Here is a 25984-nt window from a genome sequence, read left to right as displayed (position 1 = left end):
GCGTGACTGTTCCATTGATTGTGTGAGAAAATGTGCTTTTTGTTTCTAAGTGTGCAAACTTTGGGTGACTTTTGGTATATAAGAAGAAAAACAATTGAAATCACAGACATTTGAAGCATTTCAGACAAAGGCACTGAAAGTGTGGGGACTTGTCGACCTTTCCAACTTCAGAAGATTCTGAAACAGCACACAGATGTGCGCTAGCATTTTAAAACTAGTGTTTCTGTTGCAGACATTTCGCGCTGTTTCGACTCCCTTGGTTGATGCAAGTTCATAAATGTAAGCAGGGCAGTCCTGTCACAGCGGTCAGCATTCTGGTTCCAGAAATTCCCCAGAGTTTCTGCTTGCCAGTCCTACTGCTCATTATACAAGCCTCCGCACTCGAGGCGTCCCACCTCCAGTTCAGCCAAGCCTGAGCTCTCTTCTGCTGGGACTCTGCAGGTTCCTTTTGCTCGATGCTGTGGTTTATGGCATACATCTTTTTAACTCTCCACTGTGTTCCAGACAACACCCTTGAAAACCAGGGAAGGAGAGCTCCCTCTAGGAGTTGTCACTATAAGGGGAAAAGAAAGAGCAGGAGGCTGATATGACCACAGCATCACCAGAAGACTGTCTCATGTCCTTTAGGAGTTCCAGAGAAGCGTCTAGAGAGCTTCAATAAACAGTTTATTGGTTACAAGAAAATTCCCACTTCTCCTAAGAACAATATGAAGTGCCCACCAACAGATTATTAACTGGAAAATGCCTCAACTATTTACACAGGTGCCGAGAAACAACCTTGCTTTTCTCTCAGGAGCAACTGGGAAAGTCTGGAAGAACAGTTCTGTGGCCACAGCTGTGATCCATTACTATGAGGACAAGCAGAAAACCCTTTTTAATAGAATTACTACATGTGGTACCTTTTATGCTCTAAGAAATGTAGGCCCATTTGTTGTCATTTTGGGTAAAAAATGTTCATCAGAAGGTATCAGATTCCCTTGCCTGTGTGTTAAGACTCAGTTGTGGGGGAGAAAAAATGAGAACAACCAAAAAAAAAAAGGCAAATACGGTCTTTGTAGTATGCTGGAAATGGTTCAGACCTCATGGAGCACCTGAAAGCTTCTCAAGGTATGCAGGGGTCCCCCAGCATATTTTGAGAGTCGCTACCTGGGAGTAGAATCTTAATGTGGATTCTAACAATGCAGTCAGGTTAACAGGGATGGGAGGGTTGAGAAGGACAAGGACTTCAAGCACAGGGATGACCTGGGGTAGCAGATATCCCTGGGGAGCATAATCTCTTATTCCATGACTGCTTATAACTCCCAATTCTTTTTCTAGGGATACTGGCTTTGAAATGGGCACTGCCAGTATCCAGCGATCTAAATGAGAGCTGCCCTTTGGGAAAGTCACCCTACTGGTCTAATCTTTTCAACTGCTACTTGCGATTAAAATTTTGGAATTATGTTTTTGTTTTTTGAGGTTGTGAAAACTCATTTTTTTATAAGTGAACTTGATTTGATTGAGGTTTACTAAGATGATACTAAGGAGTTGGAGGTGAAAGGACTTGAGCCATCAGTCTTGCAGCAGTCATGTTCAAACTGTCCCGCTCGCTTGTGTCTGTTCTGTATTCAGTATCTTGTTCAGTGCAGAGGACAGTCCCTTCCCAAAGAGCTTCCCATCTAAAACATGCAAGGGGAGCGTCAGTGCAAATCCAGTCCAGCAAGCGACATGGTTGAAGAAAGGTCAAGCTGGGCTGAAGGCAGGAAACTTGCTCAAGGGTTGGAGAAGGTCAAGAAAGGACTTCTTAGGGATAGCTCTTCTACTTTGCTCCAAAGAACTCAAGTTGGAATGGGACACAAGAAAACTTGTCTCCTGGAAGAACCCCAGGTATAAATACATAGAATAAAAGAGCTCGAAAGTCATTCAAAATGGAGACAGAAGAGATTAAGTTTAAGTCAGAGCAGAGCCCAGTAGACCTTATTCTTGGATTTTATCTCAAAGGCCAAGGAGATCCACTGAACCATTTGTGCTGTTTTCAAACAATCTTTGTGAACTGCTAGCATGTGTTTGGTACTGTGACAGGCCCAGGCAGACAATAAAAACATGAACCATGTCCCTGGTCAGCTGTACTCATGAAGACCATGCAATACGCTGATGAGTGAGTAACAACTTCATCATACGGAAGGAGCCTATCCTGTGGTCCTGAGCAGCATGCCCAATCCCACCTTATGAGCCACACACATCCCATAAAAGAAAGGAAAACAGGACAGACGTTAGATTGGATCTTCCAGAAGGTCTTTGTTGCAATGTTTTCCATCACTGGAAAAAAATATTACATCATCAAATAAGGACAATAGCAGCACAGCTTATGGAAATGTTACAAGCAGATTTCCACTTCTCTTCCTAAGAACAGTTTGAAGTGCCCCCCCCAACACATTATTAAAAAGAAGCACCATGAAATCCTACAAAGAGAAAAATAAGCAAAACATCTCCACACTTGGGTTTATCATCTGCCATCACTGGGTTCCTGCAACTCAGGGACAGAAAGGGAACAAAGGTTCACATACATGGTGACTTGCAGATCACTTCTAGGCATGCCTGCAGCTTCCCTATTCCAGCCAGAGCACTAGCCACAGGGGCAAGACCATGCAGCAGCCTCTGTAGCACAAGCCTACTGAGTTAATGGACTGGAAGTCTTCTCAAAGGGGCTTCTTTTGAACTCAAAGGAAACTGTTTTCACTTAAGGACGAAGAACATAAGGGATTCCCAACTCAGGCACCTCTCCTCTATACCACTAAGCTGTTGTGTGCTCTACAAACATGAGAGGACCAAGAAGCACGTGGAGGCTGGAAAGAGTGATGTGACATGGCATGGCTCCTGCACAGGGGCACAGTGTAGGATTCTATCAGAGCTTTGCCACTGTCACAGCATATGCAGACTCAACAGCACCCACAATGCTAAATGAAAGTGACATCGCGAGTCTTCTTGGGGTCATCATTAACCAGGAGAGGCTTCTCATGTCCCCTCAGCCTCTGTCTCTGCACACAGCTGTATCCTAACAGTGAGAAAGACTGCCAGAGACGGAGCGTTGGCAAAACGCCAAGGACCACACTGCAGAGGGCAGCAGGGCTCATTTTCTTTTACAAAGAGGCTCTGCAAATTTGTTTTATTTCATGCCCTTTTGTGTCTTCGCTGTAATGCTGAAACCATTCTGCACACTGGATAGTTGACGTTCGTCCCCAATCCAGTGAGCCACAACTCCCTCCATCAGAACCCTGGCACACATTTTCACCAATTCCCTCAAACCAAGCATACAAATCAATATGCAGCTTGGACTTGCCCAGGAAATGACACCTCGGAAGAGGGGAAGGGATTGTTTACTATTTCGTACAACTAGAACTTTCCACATGAAGTTATTCCCATAGAAGCCAAAAAGTCATTTCCTACATGCATGTGTGCCTTTGTGTACTGGAAGGAGGGAAGGAGAAGGACATGAATCCACATCTCAATCAAAGGGAACCTTTAGTAGAACTGAATGCAAATAGTAAGGGCTTACAATTCTTTGACTAGTCTTAACACCATTGCCCTGCCCCTAACCCACCCCACCCCCAAAATTCCTGCATCTTGTGAGCTTTCCGGTGAAGGTGTGCCTACTAGGTCAGTGGGGAGAGCCTATATGAAATGTAATCCTAATTTGGACACCAGTCCCTCAAATACATCTGGTCTCCATGCAAAAAACAAGTGCCAAGGATAGGAGTGGGGCCATTAATCAATATTCAGAGATCCAACTTAATAATTTTCTGATTAAACTTAACTCATGGGTTGGGAAATATTCTCTCAGCACACTACACAACTGGAAACGGGTTTGATCATAACCTGTGCTCGGTTCCACTGGTGTGCAGTTGAGGTACGGGGAAGCAGTGTGCCCATGAGCATAGACGGAAATGTGGCAGAGCACAGTCATCCTAGATATCTGATTATAGGCCAGTGATCCCTTTCACACCATACACACCACACACACACACACACACACACACACACTGTATGGCCTTATACCCAAACCGACAGACTGCCAGAGTGAATCACTACTGAGTTCAGACTGGGTATGGAACATAGCCTCTCGAAACTGTCCTTTGGGCAGTTTCCAGTAAACCTCCAGAAGAGAGGACAGTTCTGTACCCAGCTACCAAATAAAGCACAAAATTTCCCGCTGAAGACACCAAACATGTGTCCTTCCCAAATGTAACAACCATACATGTATTCTGAGCTTAATATAGGCAGGGGGTACTAATGGGAAGGGGAGAGCCTGGGCTATTTGTATAGAACACATAGCAGCTGTCTTATCACATATGTTCTATTTGTTATTTGCCTCCCTCTTTACAGGGGTAACATCCACACAACCAATAACTACAGGCTTAGCATGTATACACGAAGAGAAATTACATCTCTCATTCTTCAGCCTCTCCTTTGGAGAGTAGTTCATAGTTTTTGGAACACTTTGCCCACATACACTATCTTCATAGAGGGTCTTCTGTGACATCATTTCAAACCTGCATCCAACACTCAGGGAAGGGGTTATACACTCTCAGTCCAAGGACATGCTTGATTCTCAGTATTACTGTGGTTTGATTCTTGTGAATACATCTATGCACACACCAACTCGCACACCTGTTCCATTTGGTCACTCATGTATCTAAGACCTCTGAGCTGTCTAATTCCTGCTGTATGAAGAGTTTCTGCGTGAAAATCAAGTAAAGTGCAAAAGAGTGCTTTTGAGGGGCATTTCCAGCGGCCCAGAAAAGGTGCTGTCTATGGCATCCCCAAGCCAAGAGCATACATGTGTCTTCAAGGGCAACCTTAAAGGCCAGGATTATGCCAAAACGTCATGCCCTCATAGGGATAAAAATGCCTGTCTTCTCCTCCTCCCTGTCAACTGTGCTCATGAAGCTTGTAAGATGTGTGCGTGCTCACACTTGGGACACACACAACCACACACATGCACGCGCTCTCATTTACAAAGGTGCAGGAGGTGGACCCTGCAGCAAAACTGCGAACAGACTCCACGGCCCTCTTGCTGTGTATTGCGGGTAAGCTCCTTCGCCTCCCTGAGTCTCTGTATCCTCATCTCTACAAAGGATGTGTAAATGCTTCCCACATGCCATGGCAAGGTTTCAGTGAGTGCCATAAAATGTACCATTCAGTGCCAGTCCCATGAAAGCCACTGTGCAAACAACAGGGAAGCTTCTTTACCGGATACAGATCCAGAGCCTGCAGTTTTAATATAACCATAAAGACATAGCAAGGTGCCACACAGTGGAAACCTAAATGAATGAGATCCACATGCAGTTTCATTGGGAAACTTGTCAGAATAAGAGAAATCACACTTGTCTATCTGTTCTTTAGCACAATGAGCCAGTCGTAGTAGAAGCCCTGCGTCCACACCTGTATCAGTGAGCCAACATTCTGTTCCAATGGAGAAGTTAGTCCAGACGAACCCTTGACAGAAAAGACCTCACCATAGTGATTCTCATTTGACTTCTCAGCTCTCTAACAAGATCCTAAAGGTTTGGGATCTGGAAAACAGGGGGCTTCTGGGTTCCAAGAAGGGGACAATTGTAAGCAGTGCGTTTCAGAAAGATAGGCAGGGGTGATGGGTCTCCCATGGTACCAGTGGTCACGGAGGCGATGGGCATAAATTTCCCCTCCGAAATGATAGATGGTTTCTGGAAGTCTCCACTTGTGCTGTGATCTTTTGTTAAATCCGCTCTGTGAACTTAGTTACAGAAAATTACATGAAATCCCCCAAAGATGGTACTGAGTCTAGAAGACCCCTAGCCAGCAACTTCCTCATATTACAGAATCCAATGTTTAGATGCAGGGTTCCAGAACACTAGCTAGCTGAACCAACACGCCAACCAAATCTGGTTAAAGCTGAAACACACACATGTGAGAGAAAAAGCCTACTATGAATTTCCCCTTCCCGATAAAATGCTTTTGAAAATCATCCTCCCAAAACCTACAAGTGGACCTTCCCGACAGTGTTCCTTCTCTGAACATTGTAACCCTATAAGCAAGCATAGCTAGCGCATGTTGATCATTGTTTGCCTAGAGAAAATGATAGGGGAGATACCACTTGAGTGAGCAGCAGGTGTGGGATGAACAGACAAGGAAGGGTTATGCCCCCATAATAAAGGCATGAAGAAAGGTAGGCATAAAATGAAATACTCCTTTTCAGTATTATTTTTAGATGGTATTAATGGCACTTAAGCTGCAAACAACTTAAACCATTTCAATCTTAATAGACAAGGATTGGGTGCGAGATTCATTTTCCTCTTGTATGGAAATAGATTGAGTCTCATAGCTATGTCTACTCTAAGACACCCAAAAGGACAAAAAGCCCTGAGATGTAAAGATGCCAGGGTCCTCCTTGACGTGTCTCACAAACACAAGATGTCTATTTTTACTTTTATTTAAAAAAAAATAGGATCAGCTAGACAGAGCAGCAAGCCACTGGCATCATGCAAAAGGCAATAATTTTGGTATATCCTCCCACCTATCAAAAGAAGTTAGAATGAAAGTGTTCCCGTAGAAAAGTGAGTATGGATGCTCCAGAGTCAGCTGATTTTACCTTCACACCCGCTGAAGAAAATGCAACATTTGCCTTCCCACCAGGCAGTGGCTGAGGTGGCACTTTCACCAATGTGCAAGCCTGCCCGAACTACCTACCCCGGAAAAAGGACGAAGTTCAGTGGGCTTCTCCCATTGGTTAAGGACATTGCCACAGTGGGATGAGTCTGTGATATTTTTTTTTTAACGAGAAAAGCAATTGCACCTTTATTAAACATGTGCTCTGATCAGCTTCCAACAAACTCCAGGTACCCTTGGGTCCCAAGGACATTCATCCGGAGTAGGAGTTCTGTGCCGTGGCCTGTCAAAACTCAAGCTGAGGACATGCCAAAAATGTCCACTCAAACCCTAGCTCGAGTGACCGGGCCACCTGCAAACCTGCGAACAGCTGCCCCCTTGATGTGTAACCTATCACTAAGGAAGGTTGAGGAACGGAGACTCCATCCATCCACAAGACAAGCCTGTCCTCTAAGAGGCTAGTCGAAGGAATAGCTGCCCACGTCAGAGTGGCACTGTGTGACAGCTATAGCCTACCACTGGAGCGCCCCTCACGGGGACAGGCGACACCTGCTACGTGTGCAAAAGCTCCCCCTGTGTCCTGCCACCACCATCTGAAATGAAGCTCTTATCTGATTCCTTTTGGCAGAGCAAGCTTTCAGTTGTGTATGGCACAGTGAAATATATTCTTCAATGTTATGTAATTTTGGACTAACAAGTCTATTTAAGGCACGTGTCTCAGTGTGAATATTTTAAAAAAGAAAAAAAACAAAAACAAAACAACAAAAACAAGACAACACTTAGTCCAATCCAGTGTCTTTATCATTTACTCTCTGTCTTGAAGTAAGGAGTTGTTCTCCAGCCCCTGGTCTTTGGTCTCCATCTCAGCTTGCTGCTGTATGCACTCCGTCAGCATGGCTGTGCTGGAGTTGTCTGAGTTACATGTCTTTTCTGTCTCCTCCTCTTTCTTCTCTTCATCCAGAGAGTAATTCCGAAAGGTCTTATAGATTTTCTGAACATCCTCTGGTAAGGTCTTTTTTAGATCTTTGTTTTTCCTCTTGGTGAGTTTGGAGGTGGACCCAAACTTGTTGATGATGTTGTCCTCAGAAGCGCCTTGCCCATGCTTGTTGAGCTGTTCTGACCCCTTAAGGCGCAGGTTGTTGGGTCGGTTGTTGATGCTTTCCTGGGATGAAGCCTTGAAACGTCCTGTATCCAGGGCTGCAAAGACAGAACGCTTCTCTGGGGATAGCATGTCCAGAGAGTGGGCCCTCTGATCCAAGCCCAGCCTCCGGCGCTCCATACTGCGGATGGTGGCTGCTCGCTGCAGTTTGTCATGGATCTCAACGCTGAGTCGCCTTCTGGTCTCCCGGAACTCGGCGGTGACATTAGCTTTCCACTCGGCTGCATGGGCTTTGATCTCACCCACCTGGACAAGACAGAGGAGCAAGAACAAACTAAGAAATCCCTCTCCCTTCACGCTTCTCAGAATCCCACAGTCCTCAGGCATCCCAGGAGGGAGGCTGTCTCTGGCGGAGATGGAGCAATGATAGTCTAAGGAAAGAGAAAACACTTTGTCTTTTCTGGTACTGCCTGCCATCCAATTAGTCACCCATGTTGGACTGGCTAGGGATGGACCAATGAAGTAGGGCAAGCCTGGAAATTATGACTGAATAGAGGCAGATAGCATCTAGAGGAGAGATCAGGATTTTGGTTCCACTTGCTCTCTTGTTTTCTATTCATTGTAAGGTCCCTTTTTTTTTTTTTTTTTTTTTTTACACAAATCTGTCTCATGGAATTTCTATCATAACATTAAAGACCACACCTAACTCAGTCCTGGCCGTAAAGTCAGTGCTCAACAAATCTTTGTCCTTTCCCGTCTTTGCAATACTTCTGTCTGGGTAAGATAACCAGCTTGTCCCAGCTTCCTGAATTCCGAACACTGAGGATAGAACTCCAGGGAAGAGTACCTGCCTAGCATGTGCAAGGCCCCAGGGTTCAATTCTAGGGTACTGAGAAAGAAAAAAATCCTGTGCCCTAGGAAGTCCCCTAAGTCCTGGGCAAACTGTGATGGACAGTTAGCCCCCCTCTCTTGGAGTCAGGCTACAAGCCTGTGCCAAGGGACTTGTCTTGGCTGAGGAAGCCCCTCCAAGGGGCCTGATAAACACATTTCCATGGTTAAGATGCAGGAAAAGGGCATTTTTCACAAAAGTCACATAAAATGCTTTCTTAGAGAGTGAAGTTTTGCTGGAGACTCCTTGCCAAATTCCTTGGTTGCTTAATCCACAGGGCATGAGGTACCCATATGTGTCCTGCTTCCCTATACAGGTGAATGACTCGAGGTTTACTATCTAGCAAAGTCTGTATGGGTGTTGTCCTTTTTTTTTTTTAAAGTCAATATTCAGCGGGTCGGTTAGTCATCAGGGGAATCCGCCTGGAAATGGCCCTGTCAGCATTTACACAAGCTGGGAGCAGTATAAGCCTATGAACTGTGGGAGGGGGAAAGCTCCTTCAGCAGCTGTCTCCCAGGTCCCTTTAGATCAAACGAATTGAGCAGCTACCATTAAAGGAAGTGTCTGTCCCTCTCACGTCCTTTTTAACTCCCTGTCCCACCTACTTATTTTCCTCTCCTCACAGAGGAATGACATTTTGAATGTCTTTTCTTCTTGTCTTCCTTTTCTTGCCTTTGCAACCTTGGGGAGTCAAACAAGGCTTTTCACCAGGAGTCACATATCAGATACCCTGCATATCAAATATTTACATTACAGTTCGTAAACAGTAGAAAAATTAAAGTTATGTATGAAGTAGCAATAAAATAATTTTATGGTTGGGGGTCACCAAAACATGAGGAACTGTATTAAAGGGTTGCAGCATTAAGAAGGTTAAGAACCAGTGGTGTAGAGTTTCATATAAAAATCTAGGAGTGAAGACTGTAGGTATCAGGAATAAAATCTGAGAATTTGACCATGGTGGGACATGGGAAATATGGCCCTATGGCTGGCCACTGTTCAGTGACTTTTACCTCATGGAGGACAGGCCAGCTTCCCCAGGCTCCCTACAAGTCCACAGAGCCTCCCATGTGTCTGCTAACACAGACAACTGTGTTCTTCCTGCAGCAACCATCCACCCTCACTGGCCATTTCCGTTTTTTTTTTTTTTTAACATTTTTAAGAAGTTACTAAAAGTTCTAGAAATGACTACTGTCCACTCAACTTTGCTTCTAAATAGACGGAAAGAAAATCCATAAAATCCTCCTGGACTCAGAAACAGGCATTTCTCAACAAGGGCTAATGGGCTGTCACAGACATTTTTGGGATCAGGAAGGAGTCCTACCTCTTCTTTCGTCTTTTTGGATAAAACACGCAGCCAGTCTCCTATCATACTAAGGACAGCTGCGAAGTAGGCAAGGCCAACAAGGATCCAAAACCACACCAACGGCTTATACCACTCTCGGTAGTTGATGCCAGCATTTCCCCCTGAAAACAAGCAAATGATAATTTAACAAGCAAATGGTCAGCAGTTGATCTTCACAGAGCACGTTCCAGTTCATGGAGAAAACTATCATTCCATAATTTAGTGAGAGCCATTAGGTCTACAGGATACAAAACACCACGAAAGCTGGAGGCTTGCTTGTAGCTTAATTTCTTTGATTCTTAACCACTAAAAATAAACCTCAATTCTGCAACAGAGAAGTGTCAGTAGCCACTTGGAGTTATCTACTCTCACTGGCAAAGGATTGGACTTCACAGAAAAAGTATCTCAGATGTCAGCCCACCTGTCGTTTTGTTTTTACCAAACTTCTCTAAATTTACCTTAACACTGTGAGGGTTCAGCATGGCAGCACACCCTGTCACTCAAGCAAAGACAGGAGGATCCACTGTAAATTCAAGGCCAGCCTGGGCTATACAGTGAGTTCCAGGTGAGCCAGAGCTACGTAATGAGAACTTGATTCTTGAAAGGAGAGAAGGGAGGTGGGCAGGGAAAACAAGGAGAAGACAGAGTGGGAAGGAGTAGGAGGTGGAAGAAGGGGTGAGAACAGGGAAGAGGGAGAAGCCAGAATGGGAGGGAAGGGAGTGTCGAGGAAAGAGTGGAGGCAGAGAAGGGGAAGAAAGGGAGAGGAAGAGTGAGATTTGAAGCACTTGGAATTGTTTCCTTCGAAATTCTGCATGCACCCTTCACTAAGGCTACCAACCCAGAGCAGTGAGTGCCTGACTAGAGGGCAGGCCTCAAGGTCCCCACCAGGGAACACGGGCCCCTGCTGCTGGGGCTGCAGGGTCTGCTGTGCTCTCCTGGACCTGCCCTGCCTGCCTCCTACTTCCCTTGGTCCCTGGCTCATTGGGCTACCAGGAGTCCCTGTGTAGGTGCTGAGAAGTTCCATCTGGACAGAACCTTCATCTGGCGATGGATTGAGAGAGACAGAGACTCAATTTGGAGCAATGGTCTGAGCTCTTAAGGTCCAAATGAGGAGCAGAAGGAGGGAGAACATGAGCAAGGAAGTCAGGACCACGAGGGGTGCACCCACCCACTGTGACAGGGGAACTGATTTATTGGGAGCCCACCAAGGCCAGCTGGTCTGGGACTGAATAAGCATGGGTTGAAACTGGACTCTCTGAACATGGCGGACAATGAAGGCTGATGAGAAGCCAAGGACAATGACACTCGGTTTCGATCCTAATACATGAACTGGCTTTGTGGGAGCTCAGCCTGTTTGGACGCTCAGCTTCCTGGACCTAGATAGAAGGACCTTTGTCTTCACGCAGGGCAGGGAATTTGAACTGCTCTTCAGTATCGAGAGGGAGGGGGAATGGTGTGGGGGGAGGAGAAGAGGAGTGGGGATAGGGGGAGGGAAGAGGGGAGAGGGAGCAATATTTGGGAGGAGGGGGAGGGAAATGGGAAACAGGGAGCAAGTGGAAATTTTAATTTAAAAAGAATTAAAAAAAAAGATAGTAAAAAAAAAGAAAAGAAATTCTGCATGCATTTGCCAAGAAAACAAGTGGGTAGAAAATGAAGTAGAATTAGATGTGACAACATTACTGAGACTTTGATCCGTGAAGTAGTGATCCGATGCTAAAGTGAGAGGGATGTTTACATGATGCTCATCCTGGGGTCAGTTAGGCCAAGCAATTAGAATCACCATATCCTAGAGTTAAAACAGTACCTGTGAGACCATCTAGTTCAATCTCATCATCGTATAAATAAGGATTACAGTAAAAAAAAAAATCCATCAAAACAAATTGGCCAGTTGCCTAACGGTATTGACTAGCTATTCCATTGAGAGAAATGATCATTTATTCCAAATAATTAGCCAACGTGTTCTAGCCTTCCTCCTAGCACTGCTGAGGGTACCACTCACTCACCCAGAGAGCAGGCAGGGTGCCTCTAAGACAACTCACATGGGCGACACACTAGCAGTTAGGACACGAAAGATCTCTAGCCTTTCCCCTTGGATCATGATTACCTCCATACCTGGCATCACCGAAGCTGTGCTGAGCTCTATTATGTCAAAAATACCTTGAAAAGCCTGGTGCACATCCACTGGGACCCATGGATCTTAATAAATTCAAACCTACTCTGCGACACAACCTATGAATTCTACGGCAAAAAGACTAGTTCTGGAGATATGCCTGAGGGGTCCTCATGCAGAGGACCCACGGTGAATGTAACTCACATTCCGGGGGATTTGACACCTTCTTTTCTGAAGGGCACCAGGTACATGCATTGTGCACATTCATAAGTACAGGAAAACATAATAGAAAAAAATAGGGAGAAAAAGGATTCCCAGCTCTGGCACAAGGTTCTGAGGTGTCTGGCATCTCTTTGCTTTGGCTCAGATGCCTTCTTTTTCTCCCCCGCGCCAACCTTCTTCAAAATTGATGCTCATTTCATTTTCTTTGTGTGCTGGACTCATTTCTTTGTGCTCTTTCCACTTTGGATTAAGTAAATATTTACTTTTGCAAGTCACTAGAACCCAGACAAGACTGTCACTGGGGCAAACACTAGCCAACAATACAGAGCACATCCTTCTGTGTAGACTTTCATGAGCCATGGCCAGAATAGCAAGCTCTGTGTGCACTGTGAAATACTATGGTGTCACTAGGCTGTCCCCAAGTGGGTCAGCTGCAAAATGATGCAACAATCAATCCCAAGTGGTTCACATTTCCAGTCGTATTCTAGTAGAGATGATACCCAGTAAGATCACAGTGACTACCAGCTCTTGGAATAGTCCAGCAATCCTCCCTGTCAGTCAGAATATTGACCCTCCATATCCACAAGTTGTCTGGGTGAATTCAACCAGAGGTGGACACATGCGTGCCTTTTTCTTCTCATCAGTCACTAAACACTGTAGTATGCTGACTGTTTGCATAGCATTCACATTGCATTAAGTACAAGCCATCTGCATACAGATGGTTTAACATGCACAAGATGATGCGCATCAATTCTGGGTAAAAATTACATTGTTTTTCATGAGGGGCCTGAGCATTTGCTGATTTTAGTGTCTACAGGATTCCCATAGTCAATCCTTTGGAGGTACCAAGCCCACTCTATTAATAAATACACTGATGAAAACTCCCACTGAGTGCATTTTCCACAAATACTCAACAGGTCGATCCACGTGAGCTCTGGGAATTGGACTTTGGGAGAGACTGAAGCAATAGCCCAGCAATTTCAAAAGCACTTGGTGCACAAGCATGAGATCCTGAGCTGGGATCCCAGCACCCACCTCCCAAGCTGGACATCCCATGTATGCCTGTTAGCCCAGCTCCAAGCAGGACAGAGACAGAAACATCACTGTGGTTTGATAGCTTCTAGTCTAAACAACAACAAAAAAATCTGAGCCCCATATTTAGGGAAAGACCCTGCCTCAAAAGAGTGGACAGAGAATGACAGTCAAGGACACTCAATACCTGCATCCACACACACGACATACAGACACACATATCACATATGTATAAATTAAAGAACGTGGTGCATTCCGTCAGCATTATGCATGCTAAGAGACCTTAGTCTAAGGAGGCCTCTGAGTGAAAAGAAAGTACAGTTCTGTGATCTCTAGTAAGGAAGAGACCCACCCAAACTATAGAGGTTTGAGGATAAAGGGCCAGCATGTACCGAGAGTTCAGTCCACAGCAGCTAGTAATAGTAACCAAAAACCATAAATGGGCTTCGAACTTTCCCTCAGCTCACCAGGCCACCAGGCCACTCCCGTTCTCAGGAGCGCTTCCTCTCAACAGTCAAGAGGAAAGCAGGGAGGAAAGGCAGAAACATTCGGCTAGTTCTAGCAGTCAGAGCTGTCCTTTGTCCTGACTGACAGGTTGACCAGAGCTATTGGTTGGAGATCAGGGTCTGTCACCAGTGTGCAGGCTGTCTTTACTCCTCAGGTCAGTGATATTAGCCCAGACATCGTCAAAATACCAGCCCTTGCAAACACCCCTGGGAAGTGTTTGAAATTGGTGTGAAGCAGCTCTTTCTCCTCTGCTCTCACAGGTATTTCTTCTAGATTGGAACCTCATCTGACTTTCCCCCGGGGATCATCGTCTATGGATGGATGATTCAAAGGGGCGGCCTAAATATGCTTATAGAATGAATATGCTTATATGCTGAAAGTTGTTCTTTGCGGCTCGGTTTCTCCTTTAAGCTTTAGAACTCCATTCAGACCATTGTGGTTGGGTATTGTACACAAGAAACAGCTGGGGCGGGGGGAGGATCCTGTGTCTGGTCAGCAGGGACAGTGATTTTCACCTCAGTGTGAGGAGCTTTCCCATGCCTGGTTCTGCAGACCAACCTCTGTGTCAACTGCTCTTGAGTCTGATCTTTGCCTTTAGCTAATTATGGCCTTTATCAAGTTGACTTGGGAAACCTTAATGCAGTTGAGAAATCAAAGATTCAGTGAGAAATTTGTTTCTCCCTTACAGAATTCATGCAATGATGACAGCCAGTAAGTCAGCATCTTAAGGAGGAGGCGCCTGGCTTTCTTCTCAGGCAGAATAAATAAATAAATAAATAAATAAATAAATAAATAAATAAATAACTTGATGCTGCTCATATCACACTGAGTTGACAAACACTGAGCCATTTCTACTTACCTTTTCTGCAAATACCTGTTAACATGATTTTGATTCTTCCCAAAGCTGCGGACCTGGACCAAAGGCCTTGGGAAGACTGGCCAACCAGATTAGAACAGGGCTAAATCCCAACCCCCTGGCACCATGATTTGGAAAAGGACACCTAACAGAATGTCTTCCCCACCAAAACTCAAGTGACTGGGAAAGTCCAGGTTGCTTACCTGCCACAAAATCACCAAAGCCTACTGTAGTCAGAGTGACCACCACGAAGTAAATGGACTCCAAAGCTGTCCAGCCCTCGATGTATTTAAAAATGACAGCAGGGATTGTCACAAACACGATGCAGCCAGCCAAGATGAACAGAATAGTTGAGATGACCCGGATCTTGGTCTGACTCACTTGCTTTTTCTAGGATGACAAAGGGATAAGAGGAATAGACGAAGTCAGAGACAGTATCCTGGACTCAGAAGACAGACACCCAGAAAGGAATGTTACGTCTGTTGTTTTTAACTTTTCTCCAGTCAAAAACATGTGTGTAGAAAGAAATGTGCACTCAGACATTTCCTGGTGGTCTATGAAGACCCCACATTTGAAGTTGGAGTCTCTATGTGCTTTGCATGATCCCATTACTGCAGCCCAATTCTGATCAGAGTCACTGGTGTAATTGCAATTATTTCCCAAGATCTTGCTGACACGGTTTTATGTGTTACTAATATACCAGGGATCTGACATTCGGGGCTCCTCATACATTGGCAGGGTTGAAAATAATAGGTTAGGGGAGGGAGAAATGACATTGGTTTGTTAGAGGCAGTAAGATCATCGCCCACATTCTTCGCGTCTCCCAACAAATGAGGGGAAACAAAAGAAAATGGAGCCATAACAGAAAAAAAAAAAAAACCACCATCCCTCATTTGTGGCAGGCTCCAACCAAGCTTAGGTATATCTGTGAAATGTGTATTACTCTAAGTACATGTTGAGTTGAGTTACTGCTATGGTCATAATGAGTGTTGGCTGCATCACCATACATAACAGGAGAGAGTCCAAATGAAAGGTCCTTTTCTAAAAAGTCAGTGGGACCCTCCTCCTGTGCCTACTGCTAAAGGAGCCATCAGTTGGGTAGTAAAAATGCATGAAGAGTGGGAATCATATTGATACAAATGAACCACACCAGCATGATCCAAGGTGGATAGGCCTCACCCTTGGTAGGGCCCTCTGATGCACTGTGGTCTTACCTGCCTTGCCTCTCATGGGAATCTTCTCCGGACTCCCAGAACTGATGCTAGAGAGGATGACTCTGTCATTGAGGGACTTGAATGCCATTTAATGACATAAATTTATGAAGCGGGTGCTTACCACCAGACTAGGTGGCCTGTCTACATTGCCTAGGTTATTTTTGGCGAGCACTTGGGGACAATGTAGGAATCTGCTTCCTGTTCTTTGCTCTCAGAGCGCAGACAGGCCAGCTGCATTCATATTCTTCATTTGACTGATGTAAAACAGACGCCAAGAGGGGCCAAGGGACTTGCACAAAAGGATGCTGTAATGAGGGTCAGAGCCAAGATTAGAATTCTGATGTTATTAAGTCTCAACCCTGCACTTAATGATGGAAACAGCTCCCAGGTTATTCAACAACTGATTGACTCAAAGAAAATTGCCAAAGAAAGTTGACCCTCTCTAACACGGGACATCATTCCGAAGAACAGGCCATCTTGTGTCCGTTATGAAAAGACTATGGATGAAAAGTAGTCAGTGTGTAAACTGTCTGGGAAAGGCTAAAGAAATACAAAGCAGGTCATTCCCTCTGACTACTGGGAGGGCAGTTAGCGTATAAAGTGGGAGCAGGCTGGGGGCAACAATTTAACCTATATGCCTGTCTCCTCATATCCTCAGGAGGGCCTTCTGGGAAAAAATGCTGATACTGATATAGCAAGATCAATGAAAATACCATTTTTTCCTCAAAGTGTCACAGGAGAGATTGATCACCTGAGAATCACAGAGGATGCTCTGCCCACTTTGGGAATTACTGTGTTGAATGCCAGAGCATTGAGGGGAGGCAGCTGAGCCCCTCTGACAGTCCAGGAACTTACTAGTCTGGTTTAGTTTGTAACCCAGAGTCCAAAATGAGATTTCATGGCAGGTTATTATGTTTATCTAATTGCTGGCAAGGGCACTATCACCCCCCTCTCTATGCAGATCCTCCTCCTCAAATGCATAGTGAAATTAAAGTGAATTCAATGTTTATATAATACTTGTCAAATCCTAGATTAGAATGTGAGCACAACTCTCATCTGAATAAGAATGTGGTTGGCAAAGAAGGGTGGTGAGTATGTGGGACACTGGAATACTATTCAATCTCCTGAAATGGGCAGGAGTAGGTTTGCTTGATGGAGGTGAAGGCAAGCGTATAGCAAAGGCTGGGTACTGGTGCCCTGGTGGCATTGTCTGTTAAAGGGCTCACTGGCAATGTAGACATTTCTCCTCCTGCTTTCTGCCCTCACTGACCAGACTGTTTCTGGACTCCCTGGAATTATGCTCAGAAAATATTTGGAACGTTTGATTATTTGAGGAATTTGGGAGACTTGAGAAATATTTTTGCATGACTATGACTATGTAGAGAGGTATGACATAATGCATATATCCACACTAGATTATAAAAACAAGAGATGTGAGCCCAAGTTGTAGGAATGTCTGTTATTCTGGACATTGTTTTTGTGCTACACTAGATACAAGGACAAATCGTCAACTGCCTTCACTGAACATCAGCTGTCACTCTCAGACAGTCTCAACTCATGTTTTGACTCTATAAGAACATGTTCCTGCTATATATAGAAGGACAGTCTAGGGATAGATTACCTGAGCCACAACTTGTCCCTACTGCTAAGCCAAGCTGAGTGACCTCATGCAAGCTTCTCAACTTCAATAAAATGGAGATGGGAAAGTCCAGCTTGTGGAGGTGGTTTAGAAGATGAAATCCATATAGCAGTCAGTGCAAGGTCTCCCAAGTGCTCAGTGGTTATGAACTGGCACCTTGGGCATGAAGGCTCAAGTCTTCCTTTAATGTAAGCAGTGCCAGACTTACTGCTTCTCTTTGCTGATGGGAAATGTCTCCTCCTATCTTAAGACAACTTCCACTCAGGTTCAGATCACTGACCCTTGTCCCTTCCTGGATACATTACACCACACAATCGCATTTTAAATATTTCCTCTTTCCTTGGTTCTTCAGTGTCAACCTTATCTGAGACTCTCAGAAAATCTAAGCTCACAACATTGGTAGCAGGATTTTTGTTTGGTTGTTTCTTTGGTTGGTCTAGTTTGGTTTGGTTTTTTTTTTTTTTTTTTTTTTTTCATTTGCCTTCCTGTTCACTTCCTCCTGGTCCTCATCAACTTTTTGAAACTGCTAAGAACTGGCAATAGCATTTAGGCTGTGAGAAACAGGCTGCCAAATGGACCTGAGAGACCTGAGTTTCACCCTTTCTTTATTCACAAACCCTGTGCCTCAGGCCACTTACAGAACGAAGCTGTTTCCCTGGTGCCATCCCTAGGCAAAATGATATCACGTATGCAGCAGTGGTTGTCTGTCTGCATGTCATGTTGTAGCAGAAGTAAGAAGGCTGTTGGGCGTTTCTGGCCCACTCTTGTTCCCCACACTCTGTAGACTGGTTAGAACAGAGGACTTGCTCTTCAGCTCCTTCTGCAGAAATTGTTACAAAACACTAGAAAACACCGTGGGACCAAACTAGTTCTTGTATCAACTGATGCTGACTATAGAAACTCTTACAAAACTCAAAGTCCATCTCGCTGTGTGCATCTCTACTAAGAAACACTAGCCTCAGAAGCAGGAGGAAAGGACCAGCTTGGATAAGAATGTGTGCCTGCAGCTCTGTTTACCTATTTCAGCCCCCAGGAGGCCAACCACATGTCCAATTACTGTGGGCACCATCCCTTGCTTGTTTTTGTTTATAGAAACAATGTTATTTTAGAGAGCTTGCAGATATTTCTGTTCATTCACTGGCTATTTTTTTTCCATTTGATTTTTTTTTTACTACTTTGTAATAATACCTGCTTTTCTCCTCATTTTTATGAGATTTCTTAGAATTTTGACATACACTATCCAGATTGTTCTGTCTGCCTTAGGAGTATTTTTAGTGTGTGTTTTTATCCAGGACATTGGAGATTTTATTCAAAGGCATTGCAACAAAATTGCCAGAAATAGGAGCTAAATGTACCGAACCCTCCTTTGTGGTATAGCTGGGCTTTGTTGAGATTCACATATGTCACCATGGTAATACAATTGAACTGAGGATAATTTCTCCCCGTGGAAAGACAATGGGCACTGTCTTGGTAAAGTTCGGCTTTTATTTTTGTTTTATATTTTCTGCCAATTTCGTCTAAAAGGTCTAAAACAATAGATCCAACCTGGCAGCAAATAGCCACAAAGTATAAGCAACCCTAGAGACTTAAAGAAGTTTGAACACCATCGTTCATAATCTCCATGGCGGCAACATTCCAAACACACATTAGTGAGCTCATGAAGAAAAACCTCCATGGAGACCACATACAACCCCCTAAAGTTCAAATATGCAAATGGACTGAAAGGCTGGGAAAGATTCCATTTCTGTGCTGGGCCCTTTTGGGACCTTGAACTACACCCCAGACCCCAGAAAAAGATGAAGGCCAAAGAAAAGATGAAGGCCGACACCCCAGTCCCCCAGGATAAGCTGAAGGCCGTGGGACCCTTCTTCAGGGGAAGCATTAGCTAATGGAGAAACCTAAGTTACACAGAGTTGCTGGCTGCAGCCCATCCCCCCACCCACAGTCATACAGAGAATGTTGACCACCCAAGTTTCCCTGTCAGCTGGGGAATATTTCAGATAGCCCCTGCGGTTAGCAAAGAGTCAGCAGATGTCTGGAAGATATAACTGGGGGGGGGAGGGGGGGCTGTTGCTATCTCTCTTAGACAATAATAGCCTATCACCTAGTCTTTAGCCATTTATGATATAGGATACATAATTTTATATTTTGAGACTGTAACGTTGTGACTGTTTTGTGTTTTTTGTCTTTATAAACCCCTTACAATAGTAGACGGGGTCCTTCTCCCTACATCTGCTGTGTCAGACTGTGAGGCAGAGGACCCGTGCTAGCCCGTACTTTGATACAAAACCTTGCTTTTGCATTTAGGAAGTATGGGGGTGTTCTAGAACTCGGGCACAACAGACAATCTGTATATCAATATAGATACAGAGATAGAGATGAATAGATATAGATGTGTTACAGCCAGCCTGATACATGTCATGGATTGGTCAGCTCAGTACAGTTGAAACCCAAAGGGAAATGATGAAATAATATAATAATCCCCGTCCAGAGACTTCCAGGCTTTCGACCAAATGCCACAGAGTCGAAGTTGGTACAGCCCCATTTTCTTTTCTTTCTTAGTGTTGTGTCCAGATTGCGACCTCAAGGGAGACCACCAAAAACCAGAGACGGGACTGTAATTAGCAAGGTTTTTATTTGTAAGCATAATACAAGCTAGCTTCGGAACTCATCTCCAACACCCCTTGCAGCGAGGTAGAGAGAAGTTAGAGCTCCTCTGTGGAGTTAGCTTTTAAAGGCAGGAGAAATACAAGCCGCCCTTCAGGGGGGCCAAGGGGGGTTGAAGGTCTTTGCTTTCTCTCCCAGCTTGTTCGTTGTTCTTAGAGCAAGTCCACCCTGTTTCTGAGTCAGGCCGTCTTTATCAGCCTGTACCAGGTGGCCGGGCGTAATTTATCAGGTGGGATGGGGGAAGGCCACTCTCTTCCTGGGAACAAGCTAGTCTGGGTTTCTATTTTTGAAACATTCTGCTAGGAAATTTCTTCTCGACCCTTCGATTTCCAACAGCTGGCCACCAAGGGGCTAGTTTTATCTAAGATGTTAACTCCAGCTCTGGCCATCTTCATCTCCAGGAGTTTTGGGTTTATGCTAAACTATTCATGGTCTTGAAGCACGCCGCTGGCCACTCAGGTGTCTTAACCTCTCTGGATGGCTGCTAAAGGTATTCTAATTTCTTAGAGAAATCTTATCCTGGCCTTCTGGAGAGGTGCGGTTGCAGATTTGATTTTTAGTCACATTATCAAAGCAGCTGGGGTATCTCTTAACTCAGTTCTTACTTTCTAAAGGTATGTCAATCAGAATATCCATTTCAACATCTCTGGGCTTCAAACTTCTGTGCAAACGATATTGCTCATTTTTACATTCACAGGCACTCCTTTGTGTCATATTTTAGAGGTTGTTTTCTTTTAAAAAAAATCTAGCTCAGCTCTAAGTCATTTTTCTTCTTTCCTTGCATTAAAGTACACAGTCGAAGGTGTATTTTCTCAGTACAATCGTTGTGTGACATTTCCTAGAGAGCTAGGGCACCAACAACAAAGCAAAGTAACAGTGCCATAAAAGTCTGGCTTAGCACACCAGAGTGTTCACTGAGGTTATATATAGGAAAATAGGAGAGGAGTTACTTTTAGGACCATGGCTGGCAGCACAAGCTGTGTTCCTGGAGCAACCCGCAGGATGCTTTTCCAATTGCAAATGCTCCTATAACCCCTTTGGAGAAACTTTATGAATCGTGTAACTTCCAGGAGCTTCCTGTGCCCTCAAGTTTCCCCAGTATTCTGATAGAGTTCAATTAATTAAAGTTTACAAAGCCTCCCTCCTCCTTCTAGCAGGGAATGTTTTGATTCAGAGGAAATAGCTACATGTGTTCTTTTATAAAAATTTTCCTTATTCTCCTCAGATAATTTTTTTTCAACATTGGATTTTTCCTGCTTGATTTTTGTGGGACTTAACGTATTTATTTTTGTAAAGCTAGTGGGGAATTGCCAAGCTTGTGTAGTTGTCCTCACATCTTTGCACGATTTTCATACAGCCTATATTTTAGGTCCGTGCCTCTTCCCGCTGGGCATCAACGTTATAATCATCCTCTTTTGAAGGACATAGGATCAGGACCACCGGTACAGGATTTCTTGGAAAACCTACTCCATTTACCGATTGCATGTGTGTTTGGTTTTGAAATTTGGATGTCTTTCATCTGCAGTCCCTTTACAAGAAGTTAAAGTAGAATGAAAGATCCTTGCTTTTTCCATCCGTAGCTGTATTTTCGGTTTGGCAGCCACAATGTTTTCAGGATGAACATATCGGAGAGCAGTGTTGCCCCTGGCGTCCGTGACATTTGAATCTGCACTATGTTCTAGCAGACTAGATGTTCTCCTCGCTGGTGTGTAGTCTGAGTATGAGTAGTGTTGTTGTAGACCGTCACGTCCATGCAGCACTTCTACTATGGAGGGTACCTGGTCTAGATGTCTCTTGTTATTTCTTATCCTGACCATTTCACGCCAAGTGCAACCACCATCCTCCACTTGCAGAGGACCACCAGCTGGCTGATTGGCCTTCTCAACCCAGCTCCTTCCTGCTGGGATATCCAGCGCAGCTCCTTCAGAGGCCCACTTCTCAGCTTCCTTTTTTCTATTTCCTTTATATTCGGGGCAGCATCCTGATCACAGTCTTTTTTTTTTTTTTTCCAATAGAAAAGTGTGGGCCTTCAGCTTTGGCGCTTTTTCTTGTGAATCAGTCCAGCACAGCAACACAGTAAGGGCTTTCTGCGAAGCCCCGCCCACTGCTTCTGTGCTTCCTCCTTTTTCACTTTGACCTTGGCTGTGCCCTGATAGCAGACCACCATTTTTATGGGTGAAGCTACAGTGTGACCCTTTCGTCTGAACAAGAGGACTCTTGATTTGTGTACTTCCAAAGCGCACTCGCTGTGGCCTGCCCCATGCTTATAGTGGCCTGGAAACCCCGGGCCACCTGCTGGATTCCCTGCAGGGACTTGTGGACAGAGAAAGCTCTGGGAAGAAGAAAAGTGGAGTCTCCAGCCAGATGTGGAGAAGGCAGGATGGGCAAGATGGAGATGAGACAACGGAGCACATGGAAGAATGTAAATCTAAAAATATGGGCTAACTTAAGTTCTAAGAGCTAATTAGGAAGATGTCTGAGCCAAAACTAAGCTTTCATAATTAATAAGTCTCTGTGTTATTTTTGTGTGTGTGTGTGTGAGCTGGCAGGGCCCAAAGGAAAGTTCAACCTCACAACTCTGGGTTCATATTAGGAAACCCATCTGTTCACAGCTAAACCAATATTCACCAAATATTGAGAGAATACATTGAGCTTCAATTTCTGTTTGCTTGTTTTTCAAGACTGTGTAACAGTCCTGGCTGTACTGTAACTTACTTTGTGAAATAGAGTGTCTTCACACTCGTTGAGACCCACCTGTCTCTGCCTCCCAAGAGCTAGGATTAAAGGTGTGTGCCACTACCGACCAGCTAAGCTTCAATTTCGATTACCATGATTTTTATTGATTCTTTGGGAATTTTACATTATGCACCACAACACATCCCACTCTTTTCCCAGTCCCTCCGTATCTGTCCCACACCCTTGTAGTGTCACCTCCAAAAGAAAAAATTAAAAATATTAATTAAAAAAAAAACCCACTTTGATCCTCCATCTTTCTCCTCCCCAACATCTCTTCACTGGCCTGAGAGGCACTGGGAGCTGTGTTGTGCCGTGCAGTGGACCTACCCTTTTGTCTGCGCAGCTTTACTTGCAAGTGTTCACTGAAATGAGTTGTTGGTCTAATTCTGATTCAAGGCCTCTGGTACACGGTCAATACTAGACCCTCACCAAAACTCCCCTCAGATGCCCTGCTGTTGCCCTGAGTCACTCAGATCCTGCAGCTGTTTCCTAAGGACCAGTCCCTTCACATATTCCGGCAGGTCATAGGTAGGATAGATGTTGGGGTGGGCCAACTCAAAGCCCTCTGTAGGGACATAGCCCCACCCATTGGGGGCGTGTTCGCCTCGGGCTAATGTTTACGGATAAATCTGCCGGGCATGAGCCCAGCAGCCCTTGGTTTTTTGGGATGATTGGTATTTGTAAATTACTGTCTATAAAAAATTGTACTGGTACTGTTTCTTGTATATTAATATGTTAAATATTAAATATGAGTGTTCCTACCTCTATTTTTGTATAAATATGCTTATAACTTTGTCCATATTATATTAATACATCTACCATATTACATTGTACATTTCTACCTCTGATACTATGACATTGTTTACAGTTGAAGATCATTGTCTTCATATATTACACAGTTGTTTATTCTTTTAGTCTTCAAAGTTAGATAGGTATTAAAAATTATATGTTTGTCATATTTATTTTTAAGTTTATCAGGTCTTTTAGTTACATAGAGATTATATTTAATATAGATAATATGATCTTCAGCCTCTTCAAAGAGCTGTAAAAAATGGCCTTTAATCTAACCTAAAATTTCTATGCCAAAGAGACACAATTACTCCTGACAACACCACTCTACTCCCGAGAGAACGTTGAGCACCAAAGACACTCCACTGGGAGCTTGTCTTCTTGGCAGAACTGGCCTTTGGGTTAAAAAAAGCCCATACCTCAACTTCTGACAAAGATACAAAATATCCCTAAATGGATAAAACAGGATTGTCTTATCTTGCCAAGACAGGGTAGGATAGTCCTAAAAAAGTTCCTTGCCTTTAATAATGGTATGCCAGTTATGTTAGGCCTTAGCCAAAGTTGGTTGACTCAACATTACAAACGAGACTTTGGGTGATTGCCCAGGTAGTCAGTTGTCTCTGTTAATTGTTACACATTTTGGATATCTCTCGATTGTTAAATGATATTTATTCCCTTCTCAGATCTTTGACAAAGTTAAAGATTATATAATTGTAGTTACTCTCTATGTTATTTAGACTCCTTAAAATAAAATGTTTAACAAAAGTTTTGTCCTCAATATTGTTTGTTATATTTATTATTTGTTATTATTGTATATAGTTGTATTTGGTTTGGTTCTATCTTATTTAGACAAAAGGGGGAGATGTAGGGACATAGCCCCACCCATTGGGGGCGTGTTCGCCTCGGGCTAATGTTTACGGATAAATCTGCCGGGCGTGAGCCCAGCAGCCCTTTTTTCTTTTGCTCCGCTTTTCCGGTACACCGCGGGAACCTGTGGTCCTGTAAGTTTATTTCCTTATTAAAGCTGTATATATCTATATAATCTGTCTACATTCATTTGCGCCACCACAGCCCTCAATATGGGTCTGGATGGTCGATGATTTGGTAGAGCCAGTTCTTCTCTGTCCACGTCATTGGGACCAGCTCTCCCAGGCCCGTGGTGAGCCATCTCTCCTGCCTGTGGGACCAGCTCTCCCACAAGGGGCAGAAACAGTTCTGTTGTAGTGGCCAGCAAGGGGCAGCGCCAGCTCTCCCAGAAGGGCAGTGCTGGATCAGAACAGCCCGGGTTTTTCAATAATGCATGGTTCTTTTTTTTTTTTTTGAAAGAGGGTTTATTGGTATGACAGCCCTGGTTGTCCTGGAACTAGCTCTTGTTGACCAGACAGGTCTCAGACTCATAGAGATAGACCTATCTCTGCATCCCGGGGGGGGGGGGGTTAAAGGCGTGTGCCACCACCCCCCTCCCCCCCCATCACTATGCATGGTTCCTATGGCCCCCTGTGGTAACCCGGGCCACAGAGACTAACATGGACCGCAGCTGCAACAGGACCATGGACCCATGCACTGCCCTTGGCAGTACCCAAGCCCAGATGTCAGCATGGCCCTACGTGGCAGTGCAGGTCACTCAGATCTATATGGTCCCTGTTGTCATGACTCAGCCATATGGTCTCAGGTAGCTGACCGGACCCTGGGCATCTGCATAGCCCTTGGTGGTAACTGGAGTCACAAGCTTCAATTTTTTTTAAAGATCTGTTTGTTTTATTTATTATTTTAAGCATATGGGTGTTTTGTCTACCGTTATTTGTAGTTGATTTTTTTTCTTTTTTTTTTTTCACTCTTTACTCTTTGCTCGTTGGGGACCTGGTCACTCAGCTCTCAAACACAAGGAGTCTTAGTTTTACTTAGAAATGTTCAGCCTTATCTTGGCTTTCTTCTAGTCAGCTTTTCTTAAATTATCCCATCTACCTTTTGCCTCTGGGCTTTTCATCTCTCTCTATTGTATTTGCCTTTCTTTACTTCTTGCTCTGTGGCTTACTGTGTAGCTGGATGGCTGGCCCCTGTGATTCTCTTATCCTTCTCCCTTTTTTGACCCAGGTTCCGTCCCCAGCACCCATGTGGCAGTTCACAACCACCTGTTAAGTCAGTTCCAGGGAATCTGATACCTTCTTCTGGCCCGCATGAGCACCAGGTACACAAACGGTGCACAGCATACATGCAGGCAAAACATCCCTCCACATTGAGAGGATAATAAAGAATAA

The 25984-nt window shown here is 44.4% G+C and overlaps 1 protein-coding gene across 2 annotated transcripts in view; it reads right to left on the bottom strand.

Annotated features, from left to right (window-relative positions):
- Positions 1-2257: 2257 nt before the first annotated feature.
- Kcnk10 (potassium two pore domain channel subfamily K member 10) overlaps positions 2258-25984 on the bottom strand; it is a 131128-nt gene continuing 107401 nt past the window's right edge. For both annotated transcript variants that reach the window (XM_057782469.1, XM_057782468.1), the window contains exons 5-7: positions 14885-15071; positions 9934-10076; positions 2258-8029 (exon numbers count right to left, since the gene is read on the bottom strand). In XM_057782469.1, coding sequence (XP_057638452.1) covers positions 7430-8029; positions 9934-10076; positions 14885-15071 — 930 coding nt within the window. In that variant the 3' untranslated portion in view covers positions 2258-7429. The remainder of the gene's footprint in view (positions 8030-9933; positions 10077-14884; positions 15072-25984) is intronic.

The sequence above is a fragment of the Chionomys nivalis genome, chromosome 10, assembly GCF_950005125.1.
Source record: "Chionomys nivalis chromosome 10, mChiNiv1.1, whole genome shotgun sequence".
Classification (NCBI taxonomy): Eukaryota; Metazoa; Chordata; class Mammalia; order Rodentia; family Cricetidae; genus Chionomys; species Chionomys nivalis.
Note: the sequence above shows the minus strand (reverse complement) of the source record. Positions and strands in the feature narration are given on the sequence as shown.